Source organism: Lagopus muta, chromosome 9 (genome assembly GCF_023343835.1).
Source record: "Lagopus muta isolate bLagMut1 chromosome 9, bLagMut1 primary, whole genome shotgun sequence".
Classification (NCBI taxonomy): Eukaryota; Metazoa; Chordata; class Aves; order Galliformes; family Phasianidae; genus Lagopus; species Lagopus muta.
Window position 1 is genome coordinate 21,313,837 of NC_064441.1, and position 16,365 is coordinate 21,330,201.

General features: G+C 43.3%; 1 protein-coding gene across 6 annotated transcripts in view; it reads right to left on the reverse strand.

Annotated features, from left to right (window-relative positions):
- WDR33 (WD repeat domain 33) overlaps positions 1–16,365 on the reverse strand; it is a 61,895-nt gene that overhangs the window by 45,307 nt on the left and 223 nt on the right. For 4 of the 6 annotated variants that reach the window (XM_048955359.1, XM_048955355.1, XM_048955357.1 and 1 more), the window contains exons 2-3: positions 1,707–1,931; positions 342–410 (exon numbers count right to left, since the gene is read on the reverse strand). In XM_048955359.1, coding sequence (XP_048811316.1) covers positions 342–410; positions 1,707–1,910 — 273 coding nt within the window. In that variant the 5' untranslated portion in view covers positions 1,911–1,931. Of the gene's footprint in view, positions 1–341; positions 411–1,706; positions 1,932–15,782; positions 15,905–16,119; positions 16,311–16,365 lie in introns of those variants that run through there. The other 2 variants (XM_048955353.1, XM_048955354.1) reach the window with 2 other exon arrangements.

Sequence of the window (16,365 nt, forward strand, 5' to 3'; positions counted from 1 at the left end):
GTCTAGAAAAGCTAGACACCAAGCTCCCATTTGCAGGGTTAGGGAATACATCTGCATTCAGAAACTGGTGTGGCTCACGATCTCAAACATGCAGAATCAGCACCTTCAAGAGGAAGATCTAAGCTCCTTGCACTATGGAAGTTCTTATCTCCATCTTTAAAAGCCTATCCAATTTCAGTTTTTTTCATGGACAAAGACATCAATAGCAACAGTTAACATAGGGTAAAGACCTTTCATGTAGTTAAGACCCCTGTGGAGGAAAAGCTAATCCCAGCTGACAGGCAGAGTCCCTCCAATTTTATCCACAAAATTTCCACAGGAAGTAGAAAGATTTTACTTACATCATTATAATATCCTGCATCAGGCTGGATTGCTCGCATATCTCTCTGGTCTCTTTGCCAGACTCTATTCTGGAAAGAAGAGGAAAACTTCTGGTTTATATCACCACTACAGCAAATGAGGAGTACGCTGATAGCCAGGCTGGTATGAGCATTAAGATAACAGTACATTTAAATGCATAAAGCCAAGACGACTCAATGATAAAAACAACTTGGATGCTTTACATTTTGTGAGATGTCAAAGACCAACTTGTAAAAAACAGTTCATATAAAATAGAAATTAAGTACATTTTAGCTTCATATTGCAGACTTCAACTTGTATCTGTGTGCGTATTAGAAACATGAGCTAGAATTGCAGTTAAAACATCTGGCACACACTATTAATGTGCTAGAATTTGTTAAGCCCAGAGGGAATTGCATATGAGCTGCTATCTTCATTTTCATAGGATCACATCAGATCAACTGTGGTACAAGTGGAGATGGAAGTGGAGTTTTGCCATATCCCAGTCTTATGCCAGCTTTCAAAACATCACAGGGTTTTTGCTTGTCCGATTTTAAGTCAATTTTGTCCACTATCTTTTGAATTGGGGTGGAGGGGAGGCATTTCCTACAATAAACACCAAATATTTAAAGAATATTCTCATAAACAAATCTACAAACCAAAGTCACACAGTCTACAGCAGACTGAATTCAGTTCATCATGCCTTTGCAATGTAGCTGTTTCAACGATTCCTTTCTCTGCAGATTTGCTGTCTTCTGAGCCAAGAGTCAGCATTTGCACGTCTTGATCAAAAAACTGTATTTATGAAGAAATGAATACCACCCCAAAAGGAGAGCTAAAGAAGCACTTTTCACTGAAACATTTCAACAAAGCCTATTTAAGTTATTCTGCATTTGCCCACTGAGCGCACAGAACAGGATTTGCAGAGACCACAGCTCGAAGTGCAGCGTTATTTAGTACAGTGAGAATACAATTTATGGTGCCCTGGCTTGGAGAAGGAGAAATCCCTATTTCAAAACCAAAACAAGGACAATTACATTGTTCACACTGAGTTTACGTCTATCAAGAAGTCAAAACATCACGGAAGACATTCGGATGAACTCCCAGCTTGGAATTCCAATACAGATGAAGTTAACAGTGCTGCTTACAATCTAGCTATAGATTCAGTTGTGTACACGTGCAGTTTCATTATGAGCACCAAAGACTTTTGAATTCATCCCATGTCAAATTTACAGACATCTGTCAGTCAGCTTTAAATTGGCAGTAGATCTCTCAGTATTCCAGACTATTCCACAGACATCTGGAAATCAGGAGCCTGAATTTCAGGAAGGAAGGAAGTTTTTCAAACAACACAAAAATCAACTAACCTCCAAATATTTAATTACAGAGGGATTGTAATCAATAGTCTTTCGGTTCACAGCTTTTCTCATACGTTTCCCATCGAAAGTAAGCTGTTGCATTGCTTGCTGCTGTGCAAAATCAGGTCTTTTGTAGAAGAGCTGCCGAGGCGCCTGGTGCTGGAATCTCGGCATGTGGAAGAATCGGGGCGGGGAGCCGATTTCTGTGGCCATGGCTCTCTTCTTTCTGAAATGCTGCAAAAGAGTGAAATAATTGGTTACTACAGAATGGTGACAAAAAGGCAGCGTTCGTACCCTCAGTAACTGGAGTCCACGAGGATAAATAAGGTTTCTTCCCAATAAACAGCACTTTATGAAGTTACATTTGCTTTCTGTAACACTGATACAGCCCAGACACAGTGAGCCCCTTCAGATTTGATGTCCAGCTTAAGCTGCTAACAAGGAAAAATGCTTTAAAGGGCTGCTCCAAATCCTTACTCCAGGATCTGAAAATAAAAAGGTTCTTCACATAACGTACAGTAAATACAGCACAGATCATGGTTTGCCTTAGGATACACTTTCAATTTCATCACTGTAAAATAAGTGAATTACACAATTTCTAACACTTCCTAAGAACAACAAAACCGAAAAGAAACGAATACGAGTGCCAAAGGGATGATGACAAAGGGAAATCAGTCTAAGAACTGAGTTTTCATTTTGTAACTTCATTCAGTGACATCAACAGTAAGCTCCTCACAGCTGAGAACGACAACACACTGCCTTTAACATAAGCATGAACTTCAGACTTTGCACTCACACTGTGAACCAGTGAACTCCAAACTCCATTTTCAGCTGCTACTCCTCTGCCTGAATTGGAGCTGGGCAAGAATTTTAACCACAACAAACTGATGAAAGCAAAAAGAAAACACATCAATGCTGAAAAGTCTTCCTCTGCACAAAGGCTGAAGTGTTTGCCCTGAGTAAGACCACACTTAAGAAAGGATCAAAAAAAGAATGGGTAGAATTTAAAACAAACAGCTAAAATCTGCTTTTAAAACCATGAAGGTATTTCCTTATTCTGGGAACAGCCTCAAGTTGTGCTGGGGAGGTTTGGGTTGGATATTAGGAAGCATTTCTTCCATACCTTCTGTGAAAGAGTGGTCAGACACTGGCAGGGGCTGCACAGGGAGGTGGTGATGTCACTGTCCTTGGAAGTGTTCAAGAATGATAGAACTGCTCAGGTTGGAAAAGACTGAAAGATCATCAAGTCCAACCACAACCTGACCATCCTACCCTACCTCTAACAGCCCTCTGCTCAGTCATGGCCCTGAGCACCACATCCAAATGGTTTTTAAGCACATCCAGGGATGGTGACTCAACCACCTTCCTGGGGAGCCCAGTCCAGTCCTCAAATATGTGCAGTGCAGCTGCTCAGTATCAGGCAGCATAAGAGGATACAGACATTGTTTGGAGGCAGACCAAGTAACATCTCTAAGCACACAATGAGTACAATATTAAGCTCACCTGAAGAAAAAGGTGGCAGAACTTCCTCAAACAGAGAGCATGATGAGCACCCTAACATTATCCCAGAGTCTCTTATAACTCTCAGGAAAAGACAGACAAAAAAAATGCAGCTGTAATCTCTCAAGTCTAGAGGATATCTTTAATCAGGAGGAAAAAAAGTACACTTTCAAGTCCATATAGTATCCATATTGCCCTGTAGGTAATGCAGAAATAAAGTTCAAGAAGCAGGAACACTGATAAACACGCTGGGGCTTCCAAGAACATTTTGATAAGCCATTTACAAGGAAACATGACATAAAAATGCCGTTTTGGGGAAAAGCTCCAAAGCAACAAATTGATCCTTCAGAAAAACAGATCCATTCTCCAAGAAATAACTGCAGTTTCACATGTAGATCAGCTGTTGGTTACGTGAGTCAATTTAGATGGGACGCCCCCATAACTACTGCAAGCAGTTTACATCAGTGTAAACAGCCCCAGGTCAGTGGAAAGTTTAAAAGCATTACCAAAGGCATGTGTGTGTTAATAACAGCTCCTCACAACTACAGACCCTTCTCACTGAGTTCACACCAGGACAATATGGGACAAAATAAGGGAGACGATATGGGATGAAGAAAACAAGGGCTTTACGTTCTTGTTATGCTTTTAGCTGCTTTCTCCAAACTGTGAGCATACAGAAAGGTTTTATCAGATGAAACTAACATTTATCTCCAAGAACTGCTAGTCCAGCCAGATGAATATCCCAGTTCAATGTTAAGTTATCAGACTCTTTGTCTTTTGCCAGGACAAACAGGAGTCTCAGCAGGCTCTCCTTTACCTCTATTGTATCTGCTCAAAAATGGTTGGACTTCAGAAATCTGAAGTTCCTGCTATACTCAGAACAACCACGTAGAAAAAAAGGTTATTAGAAGTGCAATCCAGAGTAGCAGCGCTCTATTTCCCATTTTAAAAACTAATCACACTTGGTTTTTACTTCACAGTCCATCAACAGGTGTTCAGATGGAAGACTCCATTTATTTCCTTAATATGGAATCACAGGATGGTTTGGGTTGGAAGGACCTTTCAGATCTTCTGGTTCCAACCCCTGCTGTAGGCAGGGACACCTCCCATAGCCCGGGTTGCTCACAGCCCCATCCAGCCTGGCCTGGAGTGCTCCCAAGGAGGGGGCATCCACAGCCTCACTGGGCAACCTGTTCCAGTGTCTCACCACCCTCACAGGACAGAATTCCTTCCTAATATCTAGTCTAAATCTACCCTCTTTCAGCTTAAAGCCATTTCCCCTTATCCTGTCACTACCTGTCCTCACAAAAAGTCCTTTCCCAGCTTTCCTTGCCCCCCCACAGGTACTGGAAGGCCCCAGGAGCATTCTGTTCTCCAGCCTGAAGACCTCCAGCTCTCTCAGCCTGTTCTTGTGGGGTAGATGCACACAGCATCAGAACCAACAGCACAACTTTCCAACACCAGATGCAGGTTGTTTGACATCTTCCTTAACAGCAGGGCAGAGTGTGGGTGATTGCACAGAGGGAGCTGAGCCCAACAGGCAGCACAGAGCCCTGCACTGGAGGGGAAACATGCCCAGCACCAGGACATGCTGGGGTATCCAGCTGAGAAGCAGCACTGCAGAAATGGGCCTGGAGTCCTGGCAGACACCAAGGTGAAGAGGAGTCAGCTGCTAAGAAAGCTACCTGCATTCTTGGGAAGAAGGTAAGCAAAGCTTCTGCTGCCCTCCTCTCTCCACTACAACGTGCTGCAGCTTGAAAGACTACCTGCTGAAATGGCTCAGAGACAAGGGAAAGCAAGCACTGAACATTTCCTGAATGAATCCAAGTTCTGTTTCTTCAAGTCTGCACTAGCAAGTTTTACAGCAAACAGTCTCAACTGTTTGTTATACAATGAAGATTAAGAGTAATTATTTGCATGGCAACAGCACACTGGAGTCTGAAATGTGGATCAGGAGATTGAATGGAAACATCACTAACAGAAGAGCTACGTCAGCTTTCCCAGGCAGAAAGTACAAGACAAGAACAACAGTGCAAAGTCAGCATAACGAGGCTGTTGCTCAATGCCCCAGCAGCACCTATTTCCTTCCATGAGACAAGCACAACTGTAACATGCACAAGGTACAGATACTGCTTTATTTCCTTTCAGTAATGCTTTTCTGACTGCAAAAACCCAACGCCAAGTAGCCATCTCTGATAAAACATGCTCTGCATTTCACTTCTGGATTAAGAACTCTGTAAGCACATCTAGATGAACACTTGAGACAAAAAAAATCAGACCAAGTATAATACAGTGCCATTAAACTTCACGGAAGAAGGAAAGACACTGCCAAACATTCTCCTTTCATAGTACAGAAGGAAATTCCACTGTGAAAACAGGAAAAATACAAAGGAGAAAAAAGAATGCCAACTTACAGATCTAGCAAGGAATATACTAATTGGAAACACCAAGTAGTTCAAGGGATTGATCAATTTCCTATTTACTTGGGAAAACATTTAAGCAGATTTACAACCTTAAGTCTGAAAATTGTTTGTGTTTGAGGTTCTCAGGAATCTCAACTCTGTCAACACTTTCCGTGACTTTTTGAACAGTATTTTTATAGATCATAGACTTTGGACAGATAAAACTGCTTCAGCAAGAGCACTCCTCCTATGGAGACAGGCTGAGAGCTGGGCTTACAAAGAGAAGCTTTGGGGAAACCTAGCAGCCTTCTGGTACTTTAGGTACTGAGGTTTCAGGAATGGTGAGAAGAGATTCTTTGTCAGGGAATGCAGTGATAGAAACTATTATCCTATCTGATTCCTGGCAGGCTGGATGAGACCCTGTGCAGCCTGGCCTGGAAAGAGGTATAGAGCCATATTTCCTGCCCATGGCAGAGGCTGGAAACTGAAGGGCTTTAAGGACCTTTCCAACCCAAATCATCTCATGACTTTGATATATGAATTTACAGGTCTGTGCCTAGCTGATGTTTGAGAGCATTATGACCCTTCTTTCACTGGAGACCACACTCTTTAATTACCATAGGCCTCTAAAATACAAAACTAAAGACAAAAATACTCACCTACATTATACAACACCCTTATCAAGCAACATTTTCCCAAGAGTTCTCCAGGTACCTTTAAAGGTACCCCTAACACACATTAGCATTCATTCACCACTGTATCTCATTTGAGAAAAGTACTTTCCTAAAATGGGATTTAGATTAAGTGAGAGGGAGGCAGATGGCAGCTTTTTGAATCCCAACAGGAGACATAAAACAAAAACACATCTCCTACTCTTCGCAAAGAAATAGAGAAGTTGATGAAGTAATCACTGGTCACACCAAAGTGAAGCACTCTGCCCAAAGGGCACAACCACCTCTTCCTATTTGGAGAGGCCTGAAATATTTTGGTTTCATTTTGTTACAACATTGCTAAGTTTTCTTTCCCCTTCATTTCAGCTCCCTACTCTCACAATTCATTTCACCACGATGTTAAAGCCTCTGTGCTTCTAACACAGCCCAAACACACACGTGCAAATGATACAACGTCTGAAAGACAGACTAACATTTTAAACACACCAATCCAAAAAATCCACTGCACAGTGAGCAAGACCTAGAAAAATGTGATTGTTTTGATCCAGGTTTTGACTCCAGAGGTTTATTTTCTGCAGGAGGAACAGCAGGTGTCAATATTTAATGGACAAAAGAAGCCCCACACTTGACAAGTTCTACATGCAAACAGTAAGCCTGTGCCCTCCTAGGATATTAGAGAGATCATGCAGACAATCTGAAATGAAGACATCCGAAAGCCCAAGGGAGAATGGGCTATGAGGAAGGAAACAGACTGAAAGACCTCCCCAGGGTTTGCAACCTGAGATCCTTGAAGAGTTGAGTCAGTTTAGGTGCATGTAAGTTACACATACAATTAACACTTTCTTCAAACTTTGTTCTTCTGGTGATAAGTACAACATTATCTAGTATATTGAGCACAGCTCATTTTATGCTCAAACTAAACCCTTAGATTCATTTCAAAACAGATACACATACAGCAGTGTTTGAATACATCTTTAAAAACCAAAATGCTTCAGTTCACAGGACTCAGGGACACATCTTGCTTCACCACCTCGACCACAGAAAACTGTTTTGACAAGTAAGGAAGGAGTCCCACAACAGCTGCCTCCCTGCACCCTACAGAAGGGATTCTCACAATGCAAGCTCTGAGCACCTTCAATGTTTGCCATGCTGCCACAGCTCAGCTACAAGATGCATGAGATCTGCTGTGCTGCTGTATTTCCATGCTGTTATTCTGACAGCTCTGTGTACTTCCAGTATTTTAATCACTATTTAAAAGTAAGACAATATTTTTCCTCTCTGAACTACCAATTAATTCCTTTGTCCTGACTCCTGCTTGGCATCTGACAAAAGCTGCATTTATCTTACAACCCAGACTTTCCTACTGTGAGTCACCAGTACAACAGCACCACGACGGACCAAAGCACCACCCAGTTTTTTCTCATGCTGAACATCTATGGCCACAATTTGAAGCTAGCAACTTGTCAGGAAACAAAATCTGACTTTTAAATCACAGAACCACCAGGTTATTATCTTTCCTTCTCATCTCCCAGAAGACTGGACTGGAAGCTGGATTCTTGAGAGAAATTACAGTGTATGCAACAGATGGAAGAATCTGCCATTTCGCTTCTATTTGTTCATACTCTGCTCCTGGCAGGAGACAACTTAATAACAGACTCAAATCCTTGATTTAAAAGACAAACAAACAGCAGAGAATGGGAAATAAAGTCATAGAAATCCCATCACCTTGGAGAACTTTATGATCAGTGGAAGGAAGAAGGACCAGAAGGCCTTCAGTATACAGGGTGAAACAGAACCAGGGAAACACAGCAACTGGGATCTGATTCAGAAACTATCTGCCCAGATTTTGATGAAGTCTATGCAATCTAATACCAGCTTGATACTGTTTGCAATAGGAAACAGAAACATGCACGTTTAATGAATTAAAGTTGAGTATCCGAGTCCTTCACAATGTTGAAAACATCAAAGCCTTTTCACTAGGGCTTGGAAATGAGTAAACTGTAACTTGCTGGGAGGATTGGCCTTTCACAGCCTCTCCAGGGAGTGCTTGGCACACTTCTCTGTAACTCTTACAGCTTTTATGTGAAAACCAATGTTGAATGCAAAGAAAAAGCGTTGCAAAAACCTACTACAAAACCTAAGGAACCAACTCTTAGTGTTAATGCTGACAAAGCAGCACTGCTCGCCACACCAGTTTCTTTTTAAATAAACAGAGAAGAAAAGCTATTACATTTCTAGGAGTAAGAAACTGAAGTCCAGAAGGAGCAGCAGGAGGAAGTAGAACAGCGCTATCATCTGAGATCACGTGAAGAACTGTAAGAAGGCTTAAAAAGACTTATTTAATTGTGGCTGGGGAATGTGCTTGAATGTTAAAACACCCATCTGCAGCCTAGCCAAGTCACAGGCAGGAGCAGAGGCTCTGTGCAGGGCAGCTTTGTGAGCCAGAGCTGCAGTCCAGCACACCCAGGCTACACATAGAGCATGAAGTCAGGATGGGACAAGATGCTGGGCACTGCTGCAGCCACACTCCAGAATAAATGCCCTGTGACAATTTGCCTCATGCTATCGTTGTAACAGTACCTGAGGAGGTATTTTTCCAACACACCCATTGAAGGGACACACCACAACTGCAGAGAACAGCTCAAACTTAACCAAATCACACAGTGTTGCTAAAAACAAAAAACCTCTTAAGGGCCCTGCTTTGGCAATTCCAACCCCACGCTTCCCTGCAGGACTGCTGACTTACTGCTGGGTCACAGCACTTGAAAACAAATAAATGAACAAAAAACAATGTAAAATACACACTTTCAGAAAACCCCAGCAATCAAGCACACACAAAATAATTACAGAAACAGTGAAAGAGAAGACTTCTGAATTATTACGCAAAAAAGGGGGTGGCCAGCAGGGACAGGGAGGTGACTGTCCCCCTCTTTTGTGAGGCAGCCATCCCTGCAGGCATTCAAGGCCAGGCTGGATGTGGCTCTAGGCAGCCTGGTCTGGTGGCTGGCACCCCTGCACATCGCAGGGGGTTGAAAGCAGATGAGCACTGTGGTCCTTTTCAACCCATTCTAAGATTTTATGATATCTGCTTCGGCAAAGATTAAGTCAAGCATACATGGAAATTCAGCTTTTGCATCAGTTTGCTGTAGAAAAGCAAGAGGTAAGCACTTGCACTGCTTGCTGCTACCTGTGCTGGAAGCTGCCTTCTGAGAACAACCCTGCAGTAGCAACAAAATTGACAATTATTTTACAACTTATATATTCCATGTTTGAAAGTCTGCGTCGTATTTCTTGAGCAGTTCTGAAAGTTTTGTTTGAAATGTGCTTCAAAACACAGCCGGAGTAGAGACCCCCCTGTACAAATGGACATTAAATACTGGAACACTTTCTGTACTGATGGAAGAACTGCATGCCACATGCTTGCACAGCTGATCCCCTACATAACTAATCCCAGATTTTTAAGACATTCCACTTCCAGAAAAAGTTCTCTCTCAAGCCGTATTGTTGAGATGGTATGACTTTCACACAGAATAAAGAATCCACATCTCTTAGGTCACTCATTTTCCATGCTCACTGTTTCTCAAAGGAAGAAAACGAGAGCACAATCTTCAAAGATGAATTTAAGATTCTGGCTGCACTGGAAAAGTCAGCTCTGCACAGCGATCGATTTCTTACTTTCCTGAGGCCCTTTGTGTTGCCAGCTCAGCACCAGACGAGCCAGGCCCGGTTCACGAGGTTACATGATAATCACTAACAGAAGAGCATTGCTTCATTTTTACTCAACACCGAGTTCAGAAGTCAGAACAGCGTTAACAAACATGAATTAGAAATATGCTTGCTTTTTTAACTGAAATTACACGGCCATCTCCTCCAGGAATAAATTCTGTGGCCTTTCATTGTGAATACAGACAAATGATTGCAGACTGTATCTAATTGATGTACACTGCTCCACAACCACATTTCAACTTCTCTAGTAAGTAGAATTGCATGTTACTATTTCGTAGCGTTCAAGAAAAGCACATGCACTTGTTCTCTACCAACACATTTCTCAGTAAAGAAAATTCAAATCCACACACAGCAGTTCTCAACAGATTTCTAAAGTGCAAGGGTTGCAGTGTAAGACCTCCCCTGTTACAGAACAGCCAGGCTCCCTGTGACAGGGACAACCCAGCAGAGGTGCAGTTCTAAAAGCACCACCTCCCAAGGCCTGAAATCCCTTGGCCTTTCTCTCCCTCCTGTCACCTGCCTTCAGAGCATCAGCGAAAGCAGCACTCCAGCCAGCTGCTAAGGCCAATATTTTCAACCTGCTGTACAGAATGCTTGGCAGTGATAGCATTCAAGGCTCCACAGAAGGTATTCTTAGAAAAAGATCGGGCTTATTTATTAGCTCTAGATCTGCTGAGAGAAAAACATTTACATCCACCAGTAGAAAGAAATTGCAAAACAGGGTGTGATGACTGACTCAAGCATGGGTTTAACTCCCAGCTCTATAATTTAGGAACTACACAAACATTTTAAAGTATTCTATATTAACACCTAAACAGTCTGCAGTCCTACTTGCAGATTTGGTCCATCTATGATCTTCCTTGTGTTAAAGAAGTCTCTGCAAAGAAGTGCAGGTTTGCTTACAAAGATGCCACAACAGAAAGAAAGGCCTTTGCAAAGTCAGCAGGTTTGGGCTGAGGGAAGGGGGACAACGATGGAACATGTGACCTGATCACACCATTTAAACACAACTCTGTGAGACTCAGCACAGTGGGAAGATGCTCAAGGACTGCTGAGATGAAGTTGTCACAACATGACCACAACCTAAAACTGCTGACACCAACTGAAGTCCAGCCTTGCCCACAACCATCGATGTCCTGTGTCACCCTTCTGTTACAGCAGTACAAACACAGCTGGACCAGGCTGGCCACTCACTCAGAACGATGTATCAGGAGATCTTTGTTGCCAATATTGGTCAAACTGCAGAGCAGCATTGCAGCTAACTTAGTAAGGAGTTCCAGGCAGAGAATGGAGCAGAAGCAGGGGGGAGCACCCTGCCAGGCTACAGCAGCTGCTATATGGCTGCCCACATCCAGCAGGAGGATGGCAGGGCAGAGGCAGGACAGCACACACCTGGGGGCTCCCGGTGCAGCCCTTGCATCAGCTGGAGCTGCAGCATTTCACATCACAGCTCCTGCCAGATTCAAAGTTGTGGATGAACACTCACACACAGCAGAATTCAAATCGCTGAGATGCCAAAGCCTCACAATGAATGCCAAAATTACACCAAACACATAACATACTACAGCACGGCTTGCAATCCAGTTTCTGGCCTCCCTTTAAGAAGCAACACATTCATATTTGCTTTCATATCATGTTTCTTTTTGAATAGAGGAAACGATTTAAAAGAAACCTCAACTATTCAAACCAAAGAAATGGGGATTAATTCAAGCACCTGTGTGGCCATGTGGAAGCACACAGAGCAGCCTCAGTAAAAGAACCCCTCAGTTTCAACACATCACTGCTGTTAGCTGCAAAACCACTGCCCTACTGCTCGCCTCAGGCAGCTGCTTCCAGGTAAAGCTGCAGGGGAGCGACTACAGGCAGCTCAAAATCCATGTTTTATGACCAACTACCTTAAACTAAAATTGGCACTCAACATCCACGATCTCAAGCATTTCGGGATGCTCTTTCTAAGAGTGACTTTTGCTGCTGCACAAACTGAGACAAGAATTCTCAAGGCACACAGCGGTCGCGGAGCACAGCGGCTGTTGCAGAGGCGGCTGACTGGCACCACCACTTCCTTCCCCACCACCTCAGCCCTTCCAAAACCAACGTTTGTGAGATGCAGAGCAGAACAGAACTGACAGATTATTAGAAGTCACCAAAAAGGCCTTCGTTTTGCTCAGAGAAAGGCTCTCCCTACGCAGTTGCTTGGAGAGGGCAAGGACTCCAGAGCCAAGAGAACAGAGGCATGAGAACACCCTCTTTGATCGGCTTTTAATTTTAAAATTAAATAAAGTTGTAGGTTACACCAAATTCGTAACTCCACAGATTACAAACATCCAACAGTTGATTTTTCTTTTTTTCCTTGGTAAACAGTGCATTTCATTATAGCAGAAATTAATAAAATAACAGCAATGAGGTCACAACAAACACTGCTCTTCGTATCAAAATGAGCTCACTAATTAGAAGCGTTTCGATTCAGGAGCGGGATGGAAAAAAAACACCACGTTTAAATGAAAAAAATAAAGTTGCAGATGTTTGATAGGTCATTTGTCACAGCACGCAAACATAGAGAGGAAGAGATTATTTCATTTGTGATTGAGGAATACAAAAACATTGCTCACACTTTCTCTATTCTATTCACGCCTGTGAACACTCCCACATAACTTTCTGAAGCACTTCAGTGCAGCAAGTTTTACCAGGGTTATTTGACAGTAAGGTCTGATGTTGTGCAGCAAGCCTTTCTTCCTACAGAAAAGAGAAATCATGATAGAAATAATACAGAAATACAGGCCTAGAGCAGGAAGGCCTGACCACATTTCTTTGTAACTTACTCAACCCAATTCATGAATAGGCTATCCCATACTATGGAAGTGGCCACTTCCCTTCCTGACCAACAGAACATGAGATTTTTAGTTGATTTTTTAGCAAAAACCAGGTCTGTAGCTTGGTACAGAAGGATCTGCTCTGGCCATTCTCACTACACAGAATCCTATTTCTTTTTATTCTTTGGTGCAGAGTAGCACTATCAGAAAAGAACAACCACTACCAGTAGCTTGTTTCCATGTGTAAAATAATTCAGAGCATTCACAGCTGTCATCACTCTAGTGCAAGCTGCAAGCTACAAAAAAATCTTAGGATGAAGCTCAGTAGGTTTAAACTCGTACATCCACACTTGGGCTTCAAGTATTTGAAAGCATGACTGTTTGGGCTTGGTGGTTACTTTTAAATTCTGCGTTGAGTTATTGAGAATTGGATTTACATTTTCATTAAACCAAATCCCTTTCAGACAACAGAAAGAAACCTGAGGTAAACACTTAAAAAAAAAAATGCAATGCAAAACAATGAAGAGCTGGAACTCATGGCTGTTCTCTGATCACATCCTTCACACAAGTGCAAGCTTCCCCCTGCCATAACACACTGAGGCCTCGCCTTTTCCCACTACAAACTCTGATTTTTATTACCCTACCACAAATTGAGAAACAATTTTAACCAGCACTTCATACCGCAGTGATACATTGTCTACACCAAGATTGCCATCAAAAGTAATGGTGTAAATACACACTTCATGTCACATTCTGAGTTTCACAAGAGAACACCTGGCTCACCCAGGCAGGCAGTGGGAGCAGGTTGAACCAGAAATGAAATTCCATCACACACCAACTTGTTTTTAAGCACTAGGAAGCAAGGAACAGGTTGCCCAAGGAGGCTGTGGATGCCCCATCCCTGCAGGCATTCAAGGCCAGGCTGGATGTGGCTCTGGGCAGCCTGGGCTGCTGGCTGGTGACCTGCACACAGCAGGGGGTTGGAACTGGATGAGCACTGTGCTCCTTTGCAACCCAGGCCATTCTACGACTCCGCGATTCTAAGAACAAACAGCTTTAAGTTTTACATGGTCCTGGGGTCACGAATTCTCAAAAATGAAGCAAAACAGACAATAAAATACAACCCACAAGTGTTCAGCAAGCAGCTGTGTCTACTTTTCTGCTCTTACTTTCAGAGATTCTTTATAAGGGAGGAAACCTCAAATCGTATCACAGCTTTAATTGTTTTGAAGGCTTCCCCATTTCCTCACCCCACTATCAAGCTCTAAAATCATTCAGTTTACCTGAAGTTCAGTTGTGAATGATTTTTTTTTTTCATTAACTACACCAGCAAAAACTGTGCTTCTGTTACTTCTACTCTGCATTACATTTTCAAATAACAAAATGATATAATGGAGGAAAACACAACAAATCCAGAATATAAAACTCACTGATGCAGTACAGCTGAAGTTTTCACCTTGTTTTCAGAACATTCAGATATCAGTTTCCTAAAGTATCAGCTACAGCAGCATCTGGGCAAGGTTGGAATTTTTTTTTTTTTTTTCCAGTTTTAACAAACAAACTGCAGAAATTCCCTAGATAACAATGCTGCAGCTGGCAGCCAGAAGTGAAATATTTCACACTGAACTACCTCGCTAAGAAGTTAAACTGCACTTTTCCACCTCCCTACACAACTAAAACTCTTCTCCAGTATATTTTTTAAGTCACTCAGAAGAGTGAAGCATCTGTGAGGGATGGGAACAAGCCAGAAGCTCTCTCACTCCCTGCCCTGACCAAGGCTTCTTTCTGGTACAGCAAACTTCCTCTGTCTCAAGCTCAATTACAATGCCCACATTATTACTTCTCGTGCTCAGCACAGGCTTTCTCTTAATACCCAACCTAAACCTCCCCTGTCTCAGTTTAAAACCATTCCCCTTGTCCTGTCACTGCCCACCCTCACAAACAGCCATTCCCCCTCCTGCTTATACACCCCCTTCAAGCACTGGAAGGCCACAACGAGGTCTCCCCACAGCCTTCTCTTCTCCAAGCTCAACAAGTCCAGTTCCCTCATAGGAACCTTTCCTTATAGGAGAGCTGCTCCAGCCCTCTGATCATCTTTGAGGTTCTCCTCTGGGCTCATTCATTAGATTAGAGGACATTTAGATACTGGCACTGCTGCCCACAGAAGCGTGGCTGCCCCATCCCTGGATGTGCTCTGGGCCAGGCAGCCTGAGCCATGGAAAGGAGTCTCTGACCATGGCAGAGGCTGGGACTGGCTGGGCTTTCAGTTCCCTTCCAACCCAAGCCATCCTGTGATCCTATGGTAAATACAAACTAGATAATATCAATCAATTCTCTGTAACTCAAACATTTTTCACACATCCCCTATTTTTCAGTACTTATTTATCAAAACTGACTCGATATGGTAATACCATCAGCTTCTGAAACGGTCCTATGGAGGCAGGTCAAGTCAAGCTCAACTTCCAAGTTCTAGAGCAGCTGGGCAGAGAACTCCAAAAATGCCAATAGCAAATCAAAGACATGCCAAATTGGTCTTACCATGCTGAAGCTGTTTAAATGAAGTGTTTTTTCACCAGAATTTCATAGCTACCCATTAGAAATACAACAGCACAACTGAACGAGATGTCAAGAAGTTGAGTGTAAATAGAGATTTTATTACTATGCACTGATACATTAAAGATGATCTATTTTAACAAAACGTTCAGAATTCAATTCTGCAGACAAACTGAGGAGGAAGAAACCCCAAGTACTCTGACACATTCCTGACTGCATACTGTAAACTCTCTGGCAAATAGGCACGTGGAACTGCCTTTATCAAAGGAATAACAGTTTTGAGTTAAGGCAGGTACAAAAGGATAGAAATCTGCTGCAAGAAGGATGAAGGACTGAAGCTCACAAACACATTCCCACCCACTACCCACAAACTGCAACTAAAGACGTAACGAGGCACAGAGCCAGGGGTACAGAACTACTTACCTATGGCAGCTTTTGTAAGACAGAAACGCTCACATGAGTTATCACTGCTGCAAAATACTGTATTTCAAGGTATACAGTTATCTAATCATAAAGAAACAGCTAAGAGTCAGCAAGGGAGAAACAATGCCCACTTTCACCAAGTTTAGTGAGTTGCCTCCAGCGAAAAAAAAAAAAAAAAAAAAAAAAAAAAGGCACTTTAAGAGATCATCGCTACTAATTTTTACTGAGAAATCACCACTATCGCACCCACCTCCCAGGGCAGGTAGGAGCCTGCTGCACGTGGCCGTGCCGGCCCGCAGAGCCCCGCATTGCCCCGCACTGCCCCGCAGAGCCCCACCTCCTAGCGGTGCCCGCCCGGCACCCCGCAGGCCCAAAGAGGAACAGCTCGATTCCGATCGGAGCCGGACGCGCGCTCCAGGCTGGCCCCGAGCAGCCACACACAGCAGCGGAGCGCTGCCCGCCGCCCGGCGAAGCCCGAACCCCACAGGCAGACGAGGCCGGGTCCCGCCGTTCCCTCCCGCTCGGCCTCCCGCCCCGCTCCTGGGCCGCGGCCTAAAAATGGCGCAGGGAACCGCGCTCCCCT